Here is a 22,416-nt window from a genome sequence, read left to right on the forward strand (position 1 = left end):
TTCAACTTTTGATATCTATAAGAGGCAGCGAACGTTATAATGCGGGTATGATTTGAAAATCAGACGATCAGGCCACGAAACAAAAGCAAAACTTTCACGGGTCAAACTGTAGGTACTGGTCGGACGTGTTATCTAATAAATTCCTGCATCGAATGTTGCTTGCAACTCGTATCAAATTTACGTACTTGGCAATTGGCATTCTCTCAATTTGGTGAGCGCTTAAATAAAGTACGGAAAATGCCTGCAAAGCGTTTTTACGAGTATTCCTAAATAAAGGAAGCAAATAGTGATACAGAATTTATTCCTTCTAACAAAGTCCTGCTTGTATGAAAAAATATGAACTACACGAGCCAATAAACTACTAGCCAGCTACTAAATATCAGATTTTGCACCTTCATAAACGGCTTAGATCCTCGCTTATTCTCCAGAAAAGTGACAGGATTTTGTCCACAAAATGATCTTTTTTTGTTCCCTAATGTCTTCTGAATAATTATTATTTTTCCGACTTCACCAAAAAAAAGGAAGACAATTTAGTGAGATAACACTTCCACGGAGCGATATTTGCCATCTAGAATTTCTAAATATTGCGGTAGCATCGAGTTACACATCGTACGTGACAATAACAATAAACCTCACAATTCTCTCATTTCAGAGTGCTTCCCTGGATGATACAGGAACGTACACTTGTCAAGCTACTCTTCAGTCCTCTACTACATCAGCTCAGTTCCTTACTGATCAGCTAAACCTCTTTATTACAACATACGGTAAGACAGAGGCTTTTCAAACAGTCCTAACTCCTATATCTATTTTCAAGCAGTTCTATATCTATATTTTTCAAACAGTCCTGTATCTATTTTCAACCAGTCCTAACTCCTATATCTATTTTCAAACAGTCCTAGATCTATTTTCAATCAGTCCTTACTCCTATATCTATTTTCAAACAGTTCTATAATGTATATCTATTTTCAAACAGTCGTGTTTCAAAATTTTTCTCTCGCGCATGGTTTTTTGGGACAGTACTTTTTAATAAAAATTTAAAAGTACGTATGGCTTGGCACCGTCGAATTGAAAAGTACGACTAGTTCGTACTTCTCATTTTAATTTTTAGGGTGTAATGCCATACCAACATTCTAAAAATCATCTTTATAGAAAAAATATTTTAGAGAAATGAATTATCTTGCACCGTTTAGAAATGATTTAGAAAGTTAGAAAGTAATTTCATAAACAAATTTGCCCACAGAATTGGAGTTTGGAGATGGCACGGTATACCGAGCAGTGGGAGGAAGTGTTGAGTTGTTTTGCTCCTTCACCAGCACTGCCACTGTTACTAGCACAGAGATCGTTAAAACTGGCGGCTCCGTCCTCCAAACATCTACTTCTGGTTAGTTGAACACAGTTGTAACAGCTATTGCTAACACGTATAACTGTTGCTCAGGTCAACAATACGATTCAGGGACATGTGCAATTATTCTAACCGGGTTCTTTGCTTACTCTGAGTTATTAGCTAATACTTGTTTACAAAACGTTAATGACTGTGTTTCAGGAACAGTGACCACGACAGTAAGTAGTCTAACAACCACCGATGGGACGACCTTCGCCTGTAGAGTTGTTCTGGACGATTCTGCGGATACAGTTCTTACAGCCACAAAACAGTTGGAAATATTAGGTGAGATTGATCGTTAAGTTGTGTAAGCTTGTAAGCTTGTAAGGTGTATTTGCTCTACTCTGTGAGATAACTGGAATAACTTAACGTAAACGACTAAACACCTAAAGTTGATATCATTATTTACATAGTTTGTACTGAAATATTCCGTGATTTCGATGGATTTGTCATGATATTCTAATACTTTATCGGATGATAGCTTCTTATACCGTCATGTAATTCAGATGCACGAGTAAGGAGCAGTGATTCCAGCAACACCATCCCCGCTGGAACACCCGTCACTCTAACATGTGATTACACCTCTTCTCCCCTCACCCCTACTCTCCAGTGGCTCTTCAAATCTTCTCCCCTCTCTTCTGAAACCAACCCCACTCTTCCAATAGTGAATCCTGCCGGTCCTGATTCAGGTATTTGGAAAAGTACTTTTGTGTTCAAACTTTATGTTAAGTATGTATTTATTAGCGACCAGTTACCATCACCGTTGTTATTTTATATGAAGTGTATAGTGTATACTGTATAGCAAGTATACTGTATATTAGTGTTCATATCATACCGAAAGAACGCATCATCCACTACTTTTATTGCTGCAAATAATGCTGACTACTGCTGACTACTGCTGACTACTGCTGAATATTGCTGAATATTCAATGACCTCAGGCCAGTACAAGTGCCAAGTAACCTGGCCAGATGACGTGGGCTCCTTCACAACACCGGACTATATTCTGTACATTCGGGACGTTACCATCTCCTCTGACGCGTGGTTCATCGGGGCTAGCAATCTCCAGGTTTCTAGATCGTCTTTATTTTATAGTTTACAATTAGTTGCAATTGCGTGTTACTTTGATGTACATGCGTACATTAATATTTATCAACAGATCGATGGAGAAGGTTCGTATTTCAATCCAAAATGTCCTATGAAAGTCAACAAATTGTATGTAATCCCTGACCAAAAACCACTCAGGTAACCTTGACCTGTACTGTGTACGGGGACGAAGCCAGCTCATCAGTCCAGTGGACCAGTGAAACCGGGGGTAGTCTGTCAGACAGTCAGATCACCAACACAGACTACACAGATTTCAGGACGGAGTCTGTGTTTTCAGCAGTCAGATCTGCAGCTGATGACAAGATAAGCTGCTCATTCCGTTACATTGCTGATAATCAGAGAGTGGAGGTGTCAGCTGACGTGAAGTACATTGCTGGTAAGTGCTCCTTTGTTACAACGCACGTGTTATCGTCGTAATGGGATCAAATATAGTATCCATTTTAAATTGGATTGATTGTTCAAAATTTCTGATTTTCCCTCTTCTGTAACAAGGTGAGCGATATGACTGATGATTTTATTGCTGAGTGGATTTCTTAATTGAATCACCCTTTTAGATTCAACCAGCATTGCTACTTTGAGCGGCGAAAACGCCGTTAAGATCGGAGGAGATGAACAGTTTACTTGCTCATTCACGTACATCGCTGGGGTGACCATAACTCCTGAAATCTCATTCGGGAATACCCCAGTCACTTCTCTCATTTCCAACGCTCAAATAGGTTACTATTTCTACTCATGATTGGATCTTTTTTAAATTGTATAGTTGCGATCAGATCTACAGATTCTGTAAATAAACTGAAAAATCTAGCTTGATTAACTTTTAATAAACTTAAGGCTAACCTGAAAATATAGTCTTGACCCTACCTCCTTCTCCAGACGACAGTCAGACAGGTAAGTTGGTGTGGATAGGATCCTCTCTCTCCTCCAGTCTCAACACCCAGGATGCCCTGGTCTGCAAGGTTTCCTACTCTTTCCCTCAGCAGAACAACTTCCTCCTTAACTATCTATCAGGTGACTGTCGACTTCTGTTCTGTATTCTGAACTTACTGTTAAATTTCGAACTATACTCCCTAAATTGAGTGAATCTGCTTCAACGCCCGATGAAAATATGAATAACGCGGTATAATTTATGAAAATAATCTTCCCCAGACCCGCTAAAGTACTACGTTCTGGATCTCGAAGTGGAACCCACATCAGTGACAGTCTTCATAGACTCCGCAAGCAACCCAATAGTCTGTACTGCTAAAGGAACCGAACCAGGCTCATTTGACTGGTTCTACAGTAATGGTGAGAAGGTGGGAGGTGTTGGGAACATCAACACCAACTCAGAGTCTGTTGTCAAGGGCAGCTTCAGCACCAGTTCTTACTCTCAGACTCTCACTTTGACTCTGGGTGCTACTAAAGAGGATAAGAGTTACACTTGTAAAGCAGCGTGGGGGGACGAGGAGTTGACTAGAATCACTACTGTCACAGTCCTCGGTAAGATTGACCAGAATATTTCCCAATTCACTAGCTTTTCCAGATATAACTCAAGATAGCATATATATCAGGGTATCTATCATCCAATACTTGCTAGTTAGAGACTTTATCCTCCAAATTTAGGACCCGTTCTTAACTAACTTCCCTTGCAGCCACATGTCCTGTGGGACAGTTCCGAGGGGATGGTGGTTGTGAAGACTGTCCTGTTGGTTCTTACTCCCCCGGAGGTGTTGTTATCAAATGTACACCGTGTCCGGACGACTTTACCACCGCTAACCCTGGTTCTTCTGATCCTTCTCAATGTTTCGGTAGGTTTTTAATTTCCAACTCATGCTATTGTTATCTGCATAAAGATCTATGATAAAGTTCACTTTTTTTCTTAGCGCACATCAAAAAATCCTCACTATAACCTTTCTAGGTCTGAAACCCCGACAAGGAGCGTTCGTAGCGCAGCAGGGTGAAGAATTGACAATACCCTGTATCTACGAGGGAAGCCCGGCTGCCAGCTCCATTACCTGGAAACAAGATGCCACCCAACTGTCCACCACCACCACCTCCCAGCAGTTGGACCTGGTTCTGGGTAGTGTAACCAAGACCCAGAACGGGGAGTACACGTGTGTTGTGGTGTTCGGAGGAAACTCCTTGGAGCGGGTCGTGGAACTCAATGTTCTGAGTAAGTCAACTATAAAGCCTTCTTTTCTTCCCATCTTAATACTGCTACTTTGGGATTTCGTTCATTATGAAGCTAGTATGTGACCCGATGTTGGATGAGTTTCTGCTATAAAATTGTAAGCAACCATGTCTGATCTCATCCTCACACTCAAAGATAAATTCTGTCTCCTTTCAGCTACTTTGGCTCAGCCCACTCCCAGCAGCTCAATACAGATTGGAGATTCTCTGACACTGTCCTGCAAGATAGAACCTGGGCCACCAGGTGTTCCCCCCACCAACTACTGGCAGATGGACGGTGGAGGTCTCCCCACCGGCACTTACACCTATATCAGGGAGGATGAGGACGGTATCACCAGTTTCCTGGTCTTCTTCAGTGTTACTGGCGATATGGATGGTTCCTACATCTCCTTCATCAGTTTCTACGACGACCAGGTTATTAAGTCTGCTCCTGCGATTTTGTCGGTTGAGGGAATCAAGTCATTCCCAACAGCCGCACGTGGGGTGGTAAACGACAAGGTTGTGATCACGTGTGTTGCTAGTGGAGACAGCTATGCATCTAATATTATCTGGTATGAAGATGGAACGGACGTAACTACAATCGGTCTAGGATCTATCTCGGCACCAGGTGAACTAATAAAACGAGTAAAACTTGCATTGTATAATGATTAATGACAGCTTTGACTTTTTAAGTGAATTGCATTGATCAGTTTTATAGGCCAAACGATTTATGAATATTAATAAAAATTGTACATGGTTCATTTTTAGTTAAAACTCAATCGGGAGGAAAGTTTATGACAACATCAGTCCTGACTATCGACTCGCTCAAACCCGAAAATGCTGGAAACCTGGAGTGTGCTATGGATCTAGGATCAAAGACAGTGCGATCTAAACCTTGTGCTCTGGTGGTAATCGGAATAGAGCAGCCTCCAACTAGTAGTGATTTCTTAATCGGAGAGACTGGCAAACTCTTCTGTATTGCTACAGGTTGGTGGTTTAAAGCGGGGGTTTCTGGTTTAAATTTTAATGTTTCTAACTTTTTCCTTAGGAAATCTGATTGAAATAGATATTTCTTTGATGATACTGTTGATAGCGGATTTTTGTCGTTTCTTAAATTTGATTATTCCTAGCTAATCTTCTCCGTACACAGGTCCCCCACAACCTAGTTTCACCTGGCTGAGAGACGGAGTGGAATACACTGGTGGTGACGATTTCGTGTCCGCCAGCGGTAACCGTTATACCTCTTACCTCAGAATCAGGGACATCGGCAGGGTGAGCATTTGCGGCACCACTAATCACTATTGCGGTTACGCTTATTTTTAGGATAAAGTGCATACCATAAGAAATCAATTGCCAGGATTATGATTTTTTCATGCATTGGAACCTTATCTTCCTCTTATCCTTTTATTCCATCCAGGAAGCAGCAGGAAAGTTCATTTGTAAAGTTTCTTACGCTCCTCTCGGAGACGTCTTCCTCGGGGGAGAAATCCAGTCTGAAGAAGTAAACCTGAACGTCTACGGTATAATTTCTCTAAAGCTTACCAAGACAACGGTTAACATAGGCGATGACGTCACGATAACTTGTACAGCGGATAACCAAGCGAATCCTAAGTTCCTGTGGTACAAGAACGGGTTCGAAATCTCAGACGGTGACAGTGATGCCAGTGCTGCTGAACAGATATCATTGACTGCCGTGAGTTTATTATGTCTTCTATTGGAAGAAGCATGTCCGGGTTTCCTTACTGATTTCACCCCCAGTTCCATGGTCTAATAATTTGGCATAATATCCGGCCATGGAACTGGGGGGTAAGGCTTAGGAAGACCTTTGTAAATAAAGTTGTGCTTTTATCAATATTAACATTGTTGTTGAAAGCATAATTAGTCATGCTGTCAATATACAATCACTGATAGTCACCATCACTGCTCGGACTCTACCTAAACTACCCTCAGATTCGAGGTAAAAAAGTGCTGACAGACTTGCAAGTTGCTGACACCGCTTCGTACGGCTGTGCGGTCCAATATGACACCCGAACCTCGGCGGAGGAGTCCACCTTTGTCACCGTGCTGGCTTCGTGCCCTGTGCTCGAGGTTCCGGATAATGGTCGACTGGAGTGCAGCGGCCCCGATACTGAAAAAACTTGTGTGGTGAGAGCAGCATCGCGGGACAGTCAAAATTCATAATATTCAATTTACATTGAGCTCATGATTTTCCGCGTATTTTAAACGTTGATCACAAGTAGAACTTGCAATCTATGGAGATGATCTTTTATACACGAATCGATTGTAAACGACACCGACATAAGCTATCAGCTGAAATCACGATCCGTCTAACATTATGTATTACATGTTGCATTTGGACACGAAGGAAAACACACAATATTAGGCTTGAATCCTTCGTAAATAAAATATATCTTTAGAGCTTGTAAAACATTTAAGATCAAGCAAAATTCATATAATCATCATAATTTATTTATTATGTATATAACAGGTGGTTTGTAATGACGGCTACGTCGGTCCTGGTATAACTTACACCTGTAATGACGGAGTGTGGGACCACGTGTCAGCTGACAACCCCACGGGAAAAGTCGGCTCTTGCAACTGTAAGTTTACTCATGACACTCTGTGATATTTCGTTTCTCTCTTACAAAGAGAGAGCATAGCTCGAAAAAAATCAACCAACTTATGTCCAAGAGTTTTAGATTTACTGTTCCCGATAATATATCATCACCGGACTTTTGTCCCACAGTGAAAGTGCTACCCTCAAGAAGGATAGGACGAGTTGTGGTATCGTACACTGGTCTCAGTGGTAAAGACTACTGTTCTATTGGAATAGGTCCCAAGTTTATTGCTGCCTACCCGATACATTTGGCGAACGGCCAATTCGCCGAAGTTTTGGTAAGTTAAGACTGTTCACCCAATTTGGTATTAATTGTATAAATTTTGATAACTCGACACACATAAAGTGAATGTATTAATGTTTTGGCTCCTCTTGTACATCCTAATCGACGATAAAATATTAACTTTTTCATGCTCAGGCGGGAAAAGCGTACCTGTACGATCAAATAACATGTTCGGGCACATCACAAGTCATGAGGATTACCTTCCGGTACATTCAGGTTAGTCCCAATTGTCAAGATACTGATCACATGATAGCTAGTTACTTCCTTTTGCTCTTTTGGGGAAATACGTGATGATATTCTTAATATTGTAATAATCGATTTTAATTTAGCATATATTTCTTTGACGATTCGTGTTAAAGTTAGTGTGGTTTTTATCTCCAGAAATAAGCTTTGCATCAACTGGTCCGAAGAAGTTTTGGAGTTATTCATGCTTTAGATTTTTAAGAAGTAAATTTGAATCTAGAGGCATGCATCTAAAGTTTTTCAACAAGATCAAAATTACTTGTTATGAAACTAACAACCGAGAAAGTGACAAGCATGCAATTTAGAAATTCTTGGAAGCAAACAAATCACGCTCGAAAAATCTCTACAATATTGATATAATGAACAAAACTGAATCGTCAAATTCAACGATAAAATATTTTCAGGACACAAACTTAGAAGATGCAAACGTTCTTGTGGACCTGCTCAACGAAGTCGCACCGTATCTTAGAACAACAACACTCGATCTTGATGAATTGGTAAGCTATCTAATTTTTTGAAAACTCATTATTTTTCTGAATTTTTGTAACTCTTGGCAATTGGTATTCACTGAAACTGGTCTTAATTCAGTACTTCGTTGATTTCCGAGTGTGACATCTACGCAATTGTGGAAATTTGAGTGATCAACTCTGTTTACTGTCACCACGATGATTGACGAAGAATTTGTTTTGTTGTTTTTCTGAGTTTAAAACGAATAGTCAATAGACTCATAATTTTAATTCGTGAACGACAATGCTCATTCATCCTAGTAAAACTCTGATCCAATCCCTAAAGAACGATTCCTATAAATCACCTGAGCGTAACATTTCTAAGTTTTATGAGACGTAAAGATTATTTAGTATTTCACAATCCAGACTGAAACTTCACGGATCAAGTGGCTTGAAACGACAATGATCTTTCATAAATAAAGTCTCACTGACAAATGATTAGAATCTACAATCTTCACAGTTTAATTCAATATCTGTCGAATCGAGATATATTTTGAATAAGTGACTTGTGACTTGTATCTAACATCATCTGACAAAGACAATCGAAAATAATTATTCATCAATTAATTTCTTCGCAACAACAACATCATCATCATCAGAACTGTACTATATTAGTATATCATTAGTTCGAATGAGGACGTCAATGCAGTCATGATGCTTGAGAGTTAACCTTACAAATTTATTTTCTACACATCATGGGCGTGAACACACATCACACTATGTGATGAATGCGAAAGCAGTTTAGTAGACCATCTACCTCATAATATTATTTCCCGCGTCTAGCTTGGTCTGTGTTATATCTTAACTCTATCAGGCGTCACAACGTCTATTGTCTCTTCTGAGCAACATATTATTACGGTATATTGTTCACGCTTAGCTCGGTTAATTACACACGTAGCTACATGTGTTTTTAGTTTGACCGCAAATGTTTCTCAGTTTTAACTGCCTTATCGTTTTGATATTTTTGTCGCACTGCTTCTTTATTCATACTCTGGCGTATATTTCTATGAATATGATCTCACCACAAGAAAGGCTATGATACTGTATTGTGCAATGACTGATATACAAATAGTACCCATTCAGTGTTATAAATATATGAATAGAACATGAGCAGTTATCAGCACCTGTAACACACCTGATTATCTGTGCTTCTCAGAATCCAGTTTGAACAGTACATTCGGTATCACTATCTAGACATCTATAAGTATAACCAAGGTTTTCTATCTTTACACAATAAGCTGTGATGGCAACCTACGGCCTACCACTGGTAAAACATTAGTATTCTCTGTTTTATTGCCGTTGTCATTTGTCGTTGGACTTGCTTGATTCTTTGATAGGTAATAACCAACGAAAACTTTGTAGAACCAAATGACAGACATTCTGAAATACCAAAGAATTGCCCGAGCCAGGAGCCTATAAGCTTTACCAGAGCAATGCAGTTACATATTTGATAAACACAGGCCTCTCAGTTCCAAAGAGTTGTAAACAAGCTGCATAATGTCAAAACAACAAGAGGATACTCGACTGTAATTTCCTAGCATTTTGTAACCGTTATTGGGATGCTCCACATTATCAGTGATAATGGAGTAGTGTGGAGCATGCCTAATTTATCACCTATTTGTTTAAACCTGTGGTCTGCATATTTTAATATATGTAAGAATACTCGAACATGAAGCTATGAAATATGGCCACCATAATTTCACTCCCAATATGAAGTTAAAGCAGTTATGATGAAGCTAATATTATTGATTCGATGTAATATATTTTCCAGAATCCTTTTCTTGTTCTAACTTCTTAAAGGATGAGGAGAGCTTAGAATCGATTTACAAATATTCGCTTTTATATCCGATGAAGGTTTACAGAAAGCACGGTTTTTTTCCGCAAAACACATATTAATGTTCAGTATAGGAAGCATTACATTGAATTTATGCACCGTCACTCAGCTGATCGTTATGATACTTTGATGTCTGTTCAGTCGTATCCTCGTCTGTTGTTGTTCGTGAGAAAACATTATAGGTTTACTTACCGAATGCAATGAAAAAACAACAAAAAGCCTTGTATTGGTTACTTTCACATTTTATCGCGAAAATATGCATGTCCCCACCATGAGACTGAATATTATACAATACTTTATCATATTTTATTGAACTAAGGTGTAGTATTGCCAGATCCCAGTTCAATTTGTAACGGAGGTTTATATTAACAGGAAACGATGTAACAGAGTCGATATATTTTAATGTTGCCATGGGGTGGCAACTGGCAAGTCCCCAGACATCGTGGTCCGGTAGTTTCATTGCGTCTTAATAGTTAATATGTAGACTGTAATCGATGCTTTCTGAAGGCACTTTGTCAGAACGCGCACCATTTGTTTCATGTCATTGTTTCTTGATCACCTTCAGAGTTTAAATTAGCTGAGTACACAATTTCTCGTAAGTTATCCACGACATAGCCAAACCAGAACGAGATCTTTTATTCGAAGTGTTGGCAAGCAATTGCTTCACAAGCAACTTCGTCTCTGTTACATAAGAGCTGCTCTGTTCGATTCTCATAATTTTTCAGTTTGATCCGGCTTCCGTTTGCTTTTGTTAACTTCCACAGCCTTTAAAACATTTTAAGTATTTTCTTAGTTTACTGAAGGTCAAGAAGTTCGGATAACTACCTTTATGAAGTGTTATTTTACCCTGTTGGTGGTATTTGTACTCATTGGATTCTGTCAGGTGGGTACAACATGGCCCTAACTATCTTACATCATTTTGAATTTATCTTAACTTTTTCATTATGGAGGGTAAAACGTCTGGTAACCTTGACTTATATCAATTTACAAATGGTTATTTCAGCTCGCTGAGGGGGGTTCCAACAGAAAGAAGAGAGATCTACCATATCGTTTTAGACGATCTGTATTGAGAAATAAGAGGTACAACGCCGGCCTCCCAGAAGATGTAGATATCGGTATAGACGGTATAGTCGGTCTACAACGATCTACCTCTAAGTTGAGAAGGAACTCAGAGTCTACAATTAGCCAAGAATGCTCTGAAGGATCAGTCGGTATTGACGGCCAGTGCAGTAAGTATATCTCTATTTGTTACTTTGTCACTACTCAAGCTTCTTCGCTTCTTGTTGGATACAATCTTTAAACTTCATACAACAATTAGTGTTTTAACAATTTCTAGGACTTTTTGCTGTCAAATTTTTAAAACGCCTCCAGTGCTTGGATCGATAATGTATAAACACTAGCTCTGAGGGCTCGTGTTTATACTGGGTATATCCACAACCGGACCAAAAACTGTCGGTGTTCTTTGTGTTGTAAATCTTTATTTTCTTTTGAAACGTTTTCCGCTCATACAAACTATTTTATTTCATGCGTCAACACCGACACAGACTCTTTGCTAGGCACCCACAAAGACAACCAACAAACATTAACGGACACTTACACGATACACAAATATGTTCTTATAAATGACCATGACAAAATACTGATCCCAGATTACGACAAAACGTCAGGTACTTGACAAAACCCTGACAAATTACTAACATTGAATTTATAATTCAAAACATCCACGCTTATTTCGACTTTTGATGAGCACTTCTTTAGGCAAATACCCAAACCAACCTATTCATTTAAATGTTCATTTATTCATTGAAGAGTTGTATTTACTGCAACAACAAAAAAACTGTGTAGTGTGTAACGACCGACCCCTCAGTTTCACATTTTAAAACTATAACCCCACCAGGTCAATGTGGAGCCGGAACCTTTGCCTCAGGCGGAGTCTGTGTGCAGTGTCCCAAGGGCACCTATCAGAGCAGCTCAGGGCAGACTTTCTGTAACAGTTGTAACGCAGGAAAATCTACCATCTCTGTTGGTAGCGCATCTGAGGACAGCTGCATAGGTTCGTGATTTTACAGGATAATGGTAGCTGTTATACAATGTTGTATTTTATTTCTCTGTCTTCCAATCTTTTTATTGAAATTTTGATTATTATCGCCTAACAAAATTTCCATATAAAACATTAAAAACGCTCCCAAATTTGATGTATGTTGACACCAAACATTTCCCCACAGTCGTTTGTAAGATCCCTGAAGTGCCCTACGGAACACCAGACCCACCCGCCGGCTACCAAATTGCAGACGGGTCTCAAGTTACCATAACCTGTGATTCCACCTATAAGATCAACAACAACAACGTGTTTACCACCACCTGCGCATCTGATTTACCTTCCTGTAGCTGTGAGTTTGTGGATTAATTTCTTATCATTGTCAGTAGATTTAGTTGCTGGCTTGTATTGTCAGGGTCCCCTTGAAGACCCCCTCAGATAAGGTGTATCTCTTAAAACGAATCTAAACCCCTTAACACACCCTCCCCTCAGACGTAACAACAAGAGCAGAAAACAGTCAAGTAATCGGAGGAACAAACGGTGTTCTGACGTGTCAGGTGACATCAGGAGATGCCCCCTCTACCTGTACTTGGTGGAAAGACAGTCAACAGGTTCGTAATTTGATAAATAAACTGATTCGCAATCCTACTTCGAGAATCTTCCTGAGCTGCTTCAAGATTCCTCTCTTGTCATAAATCTAGGGACTGTTACAATAAAATATCTGACCCTGTTCCTGTGTTCCAGGTGTCCTCTGGGATCAGTAGTATCTCCTCCGACGGGGACACCCACCAGTGCACGCTGACCCTACCCTCCTTCTCCTCCAACGATGTTGCCAAGTACCAATGTAGAGCCGTCATCAATGGGAACACTGAGTTAGCTGCTCGTAATGTAGAGGTTGGATTACTAGGTGAGGAATCAATACTGAATCTCTCTCGCTTAACTTTTATTAAGTGCTTTGATATTATTGTAGTTTTAGTGATTAAAAGATTAACAATCTTTCTAATTTCACAATTAATCCCAGAGATCACGTATGATACCTCATCCCTGGCGATAGAGGTAGGTCAGTCTGCAACTTTAACCTGCACAGTGACCAACCCTGACGATCTAGACCTCCCTGCGGAGGTTCAGTGGATGAAGGTATGCTGATATTATGTGGATATTGTTTGAATACTTAATTGTATGTGGATGAAGGTATGTGATTCGTCATTTTAATGCATACTTAATAAATTGTAGTTTTTCTTGAATATAGCTTTGTTTTTTATTAAAGAGAACAGCTCCAATCTCTGACAGTACTTTATTCTTTTCTCATGCAGATCGCAGAAAATGTTTTTATTCTAATTATTAAACTACTCTATCCTGAACACTTTTCGAATGTTCATAAACACATGCTTAAATATCCGCATACAATGTTGTTAAACAAAACTATTTTAGTCTCATTCAATAGTTTATTGTAGAAATCATTATTTCTTCATCTAAGAGTACTAATTCTGAGGAAGAGAACTAAAAAGAGTGCGGATAACATCTCTCATCATAATAATTCAAAAAACAGATTTAAATGAAAACGCGAATTCATAATTTGATCAGATTCTTAACCAATCTCCCCTCAGGACGGTGATCTACTAGGCTCCCCCAGCTCCATGATATTTGAACCGGGAGTTGCAACTCTGGATCTGAACTCTGTGACAGTATCTGATGCTGCCGACTACAAGTGCGTCGCCTCCTACCAGGGGATTGGAGTCATCACAAGCAATCCTAAACCTGTATATGTCAGAGGTAAACATTAAAACTTAAAGTTCCTATAAAGTCTCTTGGGAGTATTGGAACAGGCGAAAGCCAGTTTTCAAAATTTTAGGTTCAAGAATTAAAATTGAGAATGTCTGGGACTGATTTTGAGTTTGGTCGCAGTAGTCTTTCGAGTCGCTAGCTATAGTCGGCAGTCGCTAAGCGATCGCAGTCTAGTTCATGACAATTTCGCATGCTATACCACAGATGAATGTTTTTACTTAACCATGAAGTTTGGTTGCTTGGGAGATGCAAAGTTTGCCATCACCATGATGTTATCCGGGTGCAAATATAGCGCGTTACATCACTCAAACCGCACTACAGACGTCACCCATAGTGTCGCATGACAACAAACACAGTGAAGCTCGCTATCACAATGAACGGCTATCTTTGCCAAGCTAGTGCTGTTAAACAGCTATTTCACTGGCACTGCAGCGTAACACATGTAGATTTCAACGAGCAACGACAGAGCCTGGTCGGGAGTTTAAAGTTTCCAAGACATGCATTTGCTTACCACAAGCATGAGCGTCATCATGGAAAGACTCTGAAGGGTTCACCTTCGTGGAATAATCAGGAGAATGTGTGGTTTATAATTATAATGTGGTTTATACTCATTCGTAGTTCCGACCCCTAACCATGAGCTAACCTCTCGTACCCGTACAATTATTAGGATCAAATTCGTTCGTTGACCTTTACGAAAATAAAGAATTAATAATTTAGATCGTCATGATATGAGTATAAGAGTGATGATGTCACCAAACTGGTGAGGCCACCAGCAGAGAATTTGTCAATTGTCGATTCACAAAATTGAGGTTTATCTAGTGAATTGATCAGATCTTGATCTTTAAAATTATCGCTGTCAGGAGCATATTCACCTGCAAATTTCTTTAAAAATGTAAGCTCTAGCTTTTTGTAGCTTGATTGTTAAACCACCATATTTCAGCAATAAAGAAGGGATTAGTAAACAAATACGCCCGTGTCGGTGAAAACGTAGAACTGACATGTGTTTATGTTGGAGACGCACAGGCTTCAGTCTCTTGGACTGAAAACTACATTGCTTACTCCAGTGAGGATATTTCATTTTATAATTCCATCTTTATTATTTGTATTATCTAAGACTTTAAGGTTATAACAATATTCTGACACTATATTTGTTAAATAAACCTTTTAATACCCATCTATGTATATCTACAAAGTATATAATATATATACGTACGATTCACATCATGAATCATACCTAAACAATGATCACAATGATTACAATGATTACAATGATCACAATGAGACAATAATTAAAATAATTACAATGATTACAATGATTACAATGATTACAATGATTGCAATGATTACAATGATCACAATGAGACAATAATTACAATAATTACAATGATTACTGGTATGATTATAATATCTGCAAATGTTAACGCCACTCCCCTCAGACGCAGAAAGCATCTCCACCTCGTACAGTCCCACCAGTAAGGAGACCACCTCGGTGCTCTCTCTGTCCTCTGTCTCCACTGCTAAGAACGGTGTCAACTACAAGTGCACCATGGTCACATCTGACACAACCCTCGTCTCCAGTGCTCTGCTTTTCGTTAATACCAGTAAGTTTCAGTTCGTTGTAATTGCATCAATAATATTTGTATGCATTATTCGATAGCATAATATCCTGTGTTTGCTAAAAACCGCGAGCTGGTCGATTTTACTTTTCTAACATTTATTTTTGTGGCCCACTCGACTCTTGGGAAATTTATAATCTTTTCGCTAAAAGCTTATACAGTAAATTTTAGCTCAGGTTCTGAGAATGTTTGGTAAGTTCGTTTTTTCTGATTTGCAGCGTGATGATTACCCATTGAACATTATTGATTAGATTTGATTCAAAATTGAACCTGTTTGAACTTGAAGAATCAAATATTTTATGAAATAAGTATACTCAACTTGGATTGATCTCAAAGCTGTCTGATCATGGTGCAAATATAACAAAAAACAGGATTATGCTATGATTATAATTTTATAATAATGACCATTGCCTCTGGAGCGTTGGAGTCGCGACACATTGTCAATAATATAAACGTACAATTGGGACATATAATGGCTAAGTGGATGGCATATTGGATAGCTAGAGTGTAGTGCACTGTCAAATAAAGTGCACGCCAGAAAACAGCAGCAGGTTATTAAAATTGCTTGCGATCTAGTTCCAACAATGGCATTTACCCCTTAATTTATGTTACCGAGACACCACCGCGGTATTCATGACATTCCTTTGTTTTTTTTGTGTGGCGGTCTTTACCTACTGGCTACTACTAATATTATTTTGTGGTGGCGGAATCTGATTTCTCACGCAAACAAAACTTGATTTGCCGATGACGAGTTGACAAATTGCCAGCTGCCTAGCCTGGACAATCACTGCACATTCCCCAATCAGAATAACTCAATCGTAGCGTCATTGAGCGTCCTCATTGGCACATTACACGTACAACTATGAAGAGTACACCTTTGTTATTGTACATTATTCTCCACACTTCTCACTCTCTTGTCTGTATCATGTCTTGGGAACAATTATAGGAATTCCGTGACGTAACTGTAATCGTATCATGTAAACATGTAGTATACCTTAGTGTTTCCAATGTTCATAATTAATTTTGTTTGACTGATATCTGTCGAGTTTTGGTAGTTGAAGTTCACAACAATTCTAGGCCTATGATGTAGCCGCATCGCAATGTTCATAATTAACAGGGTCGTAATTCCGTTTTCGATCTTTTGTATTGTAACCTACCACGCACAGTGCATAGTGAACTAACGTTGAGTCCTTGAACAGCACGTAAGCCCAGCCCTAGCTATTCACCTGCGGTTGATGGAGCTGTCAAAACATCCCCTTTCGTACTCATAGGAAGTAATCTGGTTGTATACTCTGGTACTAATCTAACCAGGCTCCCAATAACTATGCATTGTAGTTCCTACAGTCCATACCATTATTCAAATACTACACCAATGCTCCTATACTATGTATTATGTCATCCTACCTCGACTTGTATTGTTATCATTACGCTGCTCCGAACTTTGACCTGCAGACTATAACAAGCACGCACCACTCCACTGACGTCACGTGTCCAACTTTTGCAATGCATATTAAACTCGATCAATTTTAAAAGCTCGTTTCAGAACTAGATTTTGCTTAGTTGTTTCGTTTCTCGCTGCGGGTTTTTTCAGCTGGACTGTGCCTGCTATAGTTTGTTATTTTACTGATCGAATCTTCGTGACTTTATTACTTCAAGAAAAGGAGAAAGAGGGGCTAATATTTAGTCCGATCATCTCGCTCTCTCACCATGATAATTGTTATACTGCTCTGTTTTCTGTCATTAACAGAACAACAGTGGCTGCCTGATGCGGTTGATACTCAGATATGCGATGGAAATTGCCTAGGTAAGGGGTTTTTTAGGAAGTCGATTTTTTGCTGTTTAATTGTTTGGCCCAGACTCGTGACTCAGTCTCTTGTGCAATTTATTATCCAAACAACAAGCATCTATCATGCTGTGATTTTATCAAAATTCCTGACACATGAAAGTGAGGGTAGAATTCATTGTAAAGTCACTTGTGTTTGTACATGATGATTTCATGATCAAAATGGGGACTCTGAAAAGTTAGATCAATCAGATAGATCACTAGAAGATCACACTTATAGAAGTAGAATGTATATCAGTATATCACACTGATTGTTGGTCACACTCACAGATCACAGTAGATTTATAACCGTTCTCTAAAATCATCTCTTGAAGTTAAGATAACGTCATAACGATCTACACCGTGTTTTCTATTAACGCCGTGTTTTCTATTAACACGGTCGTGTTTTTTATTAACACCGTGTTTTCTATTAACACCATGTTTCCTATTAACACCGTGTTTCCTATTAACACCGTGTTTTCTATTAACACCGTGTTTTCTATTAACACCGTGTTTTCTATTAACACCGTGTTTTCTATTAACACCGTGTTTTCTATTAACACCGTGTTTTCTATTAACACCGTGTTTTCTATTAACACCGTGTTTTCTATTAACACCGTGTTTTCTATTAACACCGTGTTTTCTATTAACACCGTGTTTTCTATTAACACCGTATTTTTTATTAACACCGTGTTTTATATTAACACCGTGTTTTCTCTCTCCAGATGAGGGAGTAGTGATCCCACCTGAAGACATAAGTGCAGCGGAGGGTGAAAGTGTTCAGTTTACCTGCACTTTGGGCAACCCTGTAATCAACCCTGTAACCAACGTACAATGGTACGTGTTTTCTCTCTGTTCAGAAGATTATCAGCTTATTACCAAACTATAAAGTCGTTCCTCTTCTACGTCTTAATAAGATTGTTGTTGTGAATACAGCTTGTGTTTTGCTATTCTTCACCCTCTCGTCTGACTCACTTGTAACTCAGGTACAAAGTAAACTCTGCTGGGTCAGACATCCAGCAAATGAGCGTTATAAACCAGGATTTGGGGAACACCCAGTATGAGTCTAAACTTATTTTGGGTAACCTGGTCCTGGGGAGCAAGGGAGAGTACTACTGCAAGGCTACTTATACTGACAACAAAGTTGTTGAAAGTGACCAAGTTACTCTCTTTGTTCAAGGTGGGTGTATTGCGACTCCATTTCAAATTTTACATCCTTCACACTGAATCAAGATAATGAATGCAGCTCTGTTTTTTCTACTGTAATGAATATCACTTGAATAATTCGATAATTCTAAAATCATGTTTGTCTGATCTATTCCCCTGAGCTTGCTTGCCAAGCCCGTTATCACAAAACTGTTCATGACACAAGATCTCTTTCCCAGGGTTTGCAATTTCACCGCAGATTCAGAATCCCAAGGTTGGCGAGTCAGCTACCTTTACCTGTGTCTCTAGTGGAGGTCCGGCAACTATAACTTGGAACTTCAACGATAATCAGATACCGTCCAGCTCTCTCAGTGAAGCTTGTGAGTTCTCCTTGACAAGATAAGCACGTTCGACTTAAAAATACGGCAATATATTTTTATTTTTGCGCTTTGTTGATAAGCAGCATTGGCTGAAAGTTGGCTGAAATAACAAGTTAACAAAACAATTTAATATACGAATGAATTATTCCTGGAAATTCGTGGGAATGAAACTTCAATAGACCTTATGAATATTTCTTTCTAGACCAAAGTCAGACCGCAAACCAAGATGTGCTATTAAAAAACGACCGCGATGATTACTTACCTCATTAACAAGTCCTCCACCCTCAGCTGTGTCCTCTGGCGTGTACCAAGACAGAGACCAGACCCTGAAATCTGTGCTGACAATCAACTCGGCTAGCACTCAGTACGAGGGCGTGTATCGGTGTGTGGCTGATTTTGGAAACTCTGCAACTGCTGAATCTGGAGCCACCTCTCTTGTCATCTACAGTAAGTTTTGTTATATTATCTACAATTATTATTATAAGATTTTGTGTTTAGTACTTTTTTAGTGTTTTAGAAGAGAAGAACTTCAATTCAAAACTTATCTTACATTTTTTAACTGACATCACCTTCTACAGACATCGAGGTGAAGCCAGAGTTCGGTATTCTAGGATCATCAGTAACCCTGACCTGTACCGTCAAATCTGACAGACCAGAACGAGTCGACTGGACCAAGGAACAGAACGTTATTGTAGATGCTAATGCTATCAGTGATTTCAGGTTGGAGAATTGTTTCTGTTTTTTTCTTCATTCTTATCGTCTATCCATGATTTTAATCTAGGTAAACTATAGGTAAAAATATAATATTAATCATAAGCTAAAATGTACTAATCTTTGTATTCTAAATGGGGAAAAAGAAGAAACATTGTCAGTCAGTCGAGAAAATTGTCAGTCAGGCTATATGGCAGCTTTGTAGATGTTGTGACTATGCTAGTAGTGGTCCCAGGCTTGCGACTGGAATTGCGGTGTTAAATCGAATTAATGGTACCAACGATCCACCTCCCACTTGTTGTTTGGTACTTAGCATTAATAGTGTTAGCTGTAGCCATTTATAGCAAGAATCTTAAAACTAAAGGGGATGACAAGGAAAAGAGGAAGGAAAAAGAATAACGGGACAAACAATTAATTAAAGTATTTATAGGAGTATTAGATATTGTAATTACAAGCTTCAATAATAAATCACTGACTAAAACTTCTAATTAAAATGACACTTGGTACGCTCGCCCATTTTCACTGGTCAGTCTGAACTTCGGTTTAGCACGTTGTACACTTATTCACCTAAGTTTCAGAATTTGTTCAGTTTAGCAGAGTTAGTAGTAACTTAGATAGACCATTTGTCGCAGCAATAATTAAACAGTTTTGAATTGACGTGTACAATGAACTACGCAGTAAAGATTTAAAATAATGTCTCGTCAAAACAAAAAGGAACCACTCGAGTTTGAAAATTACAATAAAATCTTTGTTCCCATGCTCGAAGTTTCTAAAATTACATTTGCGCCGTCACGCAACAAGTTTTAGAACAGCTTCTTCCGAATTAGCTTTAAAAGTTCTAAATCTATTATAATGCCCTCGTGGATAAAAGTTAAGTCTAAAACATTACATGCAATGGCGTAAATTGTGCCGAACAACTAATCTACGATACACAATAATGCAAATCATCAAAAACCTCAACACTACACTCAGCAAAAACAGACAAGATTACAGAACTGCAGTTCACCTCATCACGGGTCACTGCGGCTTAAACAAACACCTTCACACCATTTGCAAATCAAACACCAGTGCTTGTCCTATGTGCGGCGACGGAGAGGAAACTGTCTCACACTTCCTTGGACAGTGTCCAGCTATTGCCCAAATTAGAGGTCAATATTTCCAGGACTACTACCTCTCTGTCAATGACATATTCGACAACCAACACATCACCACAATTGTCAATTTCGCAAACCGCACCAAACGCTTAATTGTGCCGGAAGAGCTGGATCAGACCGGGGTGACTTAAAGTATTATCTCATATGCTGTCTCGTCTCGTTTTACTTTTCCAAACCCAGCTGGCATTTAAGCGTATCATTTTGACTCATATATCATCTTACACCATCCTCCACCAATCACTCTGATTTCACCGGCAACCTTCCCCAAGGTTGCCACACCCCAGAGGTAGGCAGAGCATCTCAATGCTATCCTCTCGTGGGCTATCTTGGCCCAGCCTCTCTAAAAAAAAAAATAATAATAATGCAAATGGATAGTCTAAGAGCCAAAATTTTACCGTCCTTGCCAAATTAATGTGTGACTAAAATGCCACTTAAAATGATATCTATTCAATCAAAGATGTAAACCACGGGTCGTATCTTGACATTACTGCCATAGAACAAGAACTGCTCATAAATGCCACCAGCAGGAGCTGCTCCTTCCCCCTTCTTGTAGAACTGGTAGGGACCCCAGCACCAGTATTTGTTGGTTCCATCCCGACATGGTTTACCGTACCACGTGACCGGACGGTTAGCATTTCCGTTGTGATTGGTAACATCAAGAGCCAGGTGAAGTTTACAAACTAGGGAATCTTCTTTGTGTAAGTGGATGTCTGTGGAGTAAAGGGTGGGGTCTGTAACCAGCTGTATATTGAAAGGAGCATCTCCTGATTCTGCTGTAACACGGAGAATAAACCCACAATCTCCTGCTTCGCTGCATTTTCTGTCGGATTTATCTTGAGTTTAAAGTTCATGTGGTGGTCTCTGGAAAACAGTTCATCTGGTGTGTATTTAGAGACAGATCGGGTGATGTAGTAATGCTTCTCAGTCACAAGTTTCGGGTTTTGCTGTATATTTTCAGTTAGACCACCCGCCCATGACTTAGCTTTGTGTTCGATGTATTCACGAGCCAAAGGTCTCCATCCACTCTTTGATAGCTTTTTCCAGAGTGTTCTAAGAAATGTGTGATTAACAGAGAGGCACGGAGATCCATCTAATTGGTTTTCTAGCAGCCAGCAATATACTGCATCGAAGGTTATGAAACTGGTTTTTGTCGAAGTAGACTCAACTACGAAAGCAGTAAGGGCCTCGGGGTCATTTAAATCTTTAAGTTGTTGAAAGTCGTGAAACAGATTTGGTAAGCTGGTGTAAGAGGTGGAATCTCTCATTCGTTTAAGTGCATTGTTAGACTGTCTCAGAATCTTTACTATCAGCCGATAGTCTTCAGTTGATGGATTATCAATGTTCTCCAGCTTCTCCAACAGACGTCTATAAGACAACTCGTAGGTAGGCTGATAGATAGTGACGTCCAGTCTTTCCAATATGTACCTACTGTTCTTACTCAGCGAGGAGTTGGTTTTTTCAAAGTCTCTGACAAGAAAATCTACAAGAATGTGTTCTTGTTTTGCTGTCATTTTGATGATCACATCGAGACTTTTTACGGAGCGAGGTAAAGTGTCGGCGAGGTAGTTAGTAACAAAATGCTGGGTGCAGGTTCTCTGGGACGAGAACCTTTTGATAACAGTTTCCATGAAATGTCTCTTCTCATGAGTA

The 22,416-nt window shown here is 39.3% G+C and overlaps 1 protein-coding gene across 1 annotated transcript in view; it reads left to right on the forward strand.

The window, feature by feature from the left end:
* The window catches only part of LOC134815491 (titin-like), a 63,429-nt gene that overhangs the window by 23,526 nt on the left and 17,487 nt on the right, over positions 1–22,416 (forward strand). Inside the window, exons 44-77 of the mRNA XM_063824029.1 lie at positions 653–764; positions 1,241–1,381; positions 1,544–1,666; positions 1,888–2,070; positions 2,321–2,448; positions 2,625–2,862; positions 3,041–3,202; positions 3,360–3,494; positions 3,633–3,962; positions 4,115–4,270; positions 4,381–4,635; positions 4,810–5,259; positions 5,400–5,618; positions 5,782–5,903; positions 6,049–6,324; positions 6,582–6,776; positions 7,120–7,231; positions 7,378–7,526; positions 7,667–7,747; positions 8,179–8,271; positions 11,118–11,343; positions 12,012–12,167; positions 12,340–12,504; positions 12,645–12,763; positions 12,897–13,059; positions 13,174–13,289; positions 13,760–13,925; positions 14,878–15,000; positions 15,374–15,538; positions 18,101–18,212; positions 18,362–18,555; positions 18,761–18,901; positions 19,190–19,348; positions 19,480–19,621. Of these exons, the coding sequence (XP_063680099.1) occupies positions 653–764; positions 1,241–1,381; positions 1,544–1,666; positions 1,888–2,070; positions 2,321–2,448; positions 2,625–2,862; positions 3,041–3,202; positions 3,360–3,494; positions 3,633–3,962; positions 4,115–4,270; positions 4,381–4,635; positions 4,810–5,259; positions 5,400–5,618; positions 5,782–5,903; positions 6,049–6,324; positions 6,582–6,776; positions 7,120–7,231; positions 7,378–7,526; positions 7,667–7,747; positions 8,179–8,271; positions 11,118–11,343; positions 12,012–12,167; positions 12,340–12,504; positions 12,645–12,763; positions 12,897–13,059; positions 13,174–13,289; positions 13,760–13,925; positions 14,878–15,000; positions 15,374–15,538; positions 18,101–18,212; positions 18,362–18,555; positions 18,761–18,901; positions 19,190–19,348; positions 19,480–19,621 (5,807 nt within the window). The remainder of the gene's footprint in view (positions 1–652; positions 765–1,240; positions 1,382–1,543; positions 1,667–1,887; positions 2,071–2,320; positions 2,449–2,624; positions 2,863–3,040; positions 3,203–3,359; positions 3,495–3,632; positions 3,963–4,114; positions 4,271–4,380; positions 4,636–4,809; positions 5,260–5,399; positions 5,619–5,781; positions 5,904–6,048; positions 6,325–6,581; positions 6,777–7,119; positions 7,232–7,377; positions 7,527–7,666; positions 7,748–8,178; positions 8,272–11,117; positions 11,344–12,011; positions 12,168–12,339; positions 12,505–12,644; positions 12,764–12,896; positions 13,060–13,173; positions 13,290–13,759; positions 13,926–14,877; positions 15,001–15,373; positions 15,539–18,100; positions 18,213–18,361; positions 18,556–18,760; positions 18,902–19,189; positions 19,349–19,479; positions 19,622–22,416) is intronic.

The sequence above is a fragment of the Bolinopsis microptera genome, chromosome 5 (genome assembly GCF_026151205.1).
Source record: "Bolinopsis microptera isolate Bmic1 chromosome 5, MBARI_Bmic_1.0, whole genome shotgun sequence".
Lineage (NCBI taxonomy): Eukaryota > Metazoa > Ctenophora > Tentaculata > Lobata > Bolinopsidae > Bolinopsis > Bolinopsis microptera.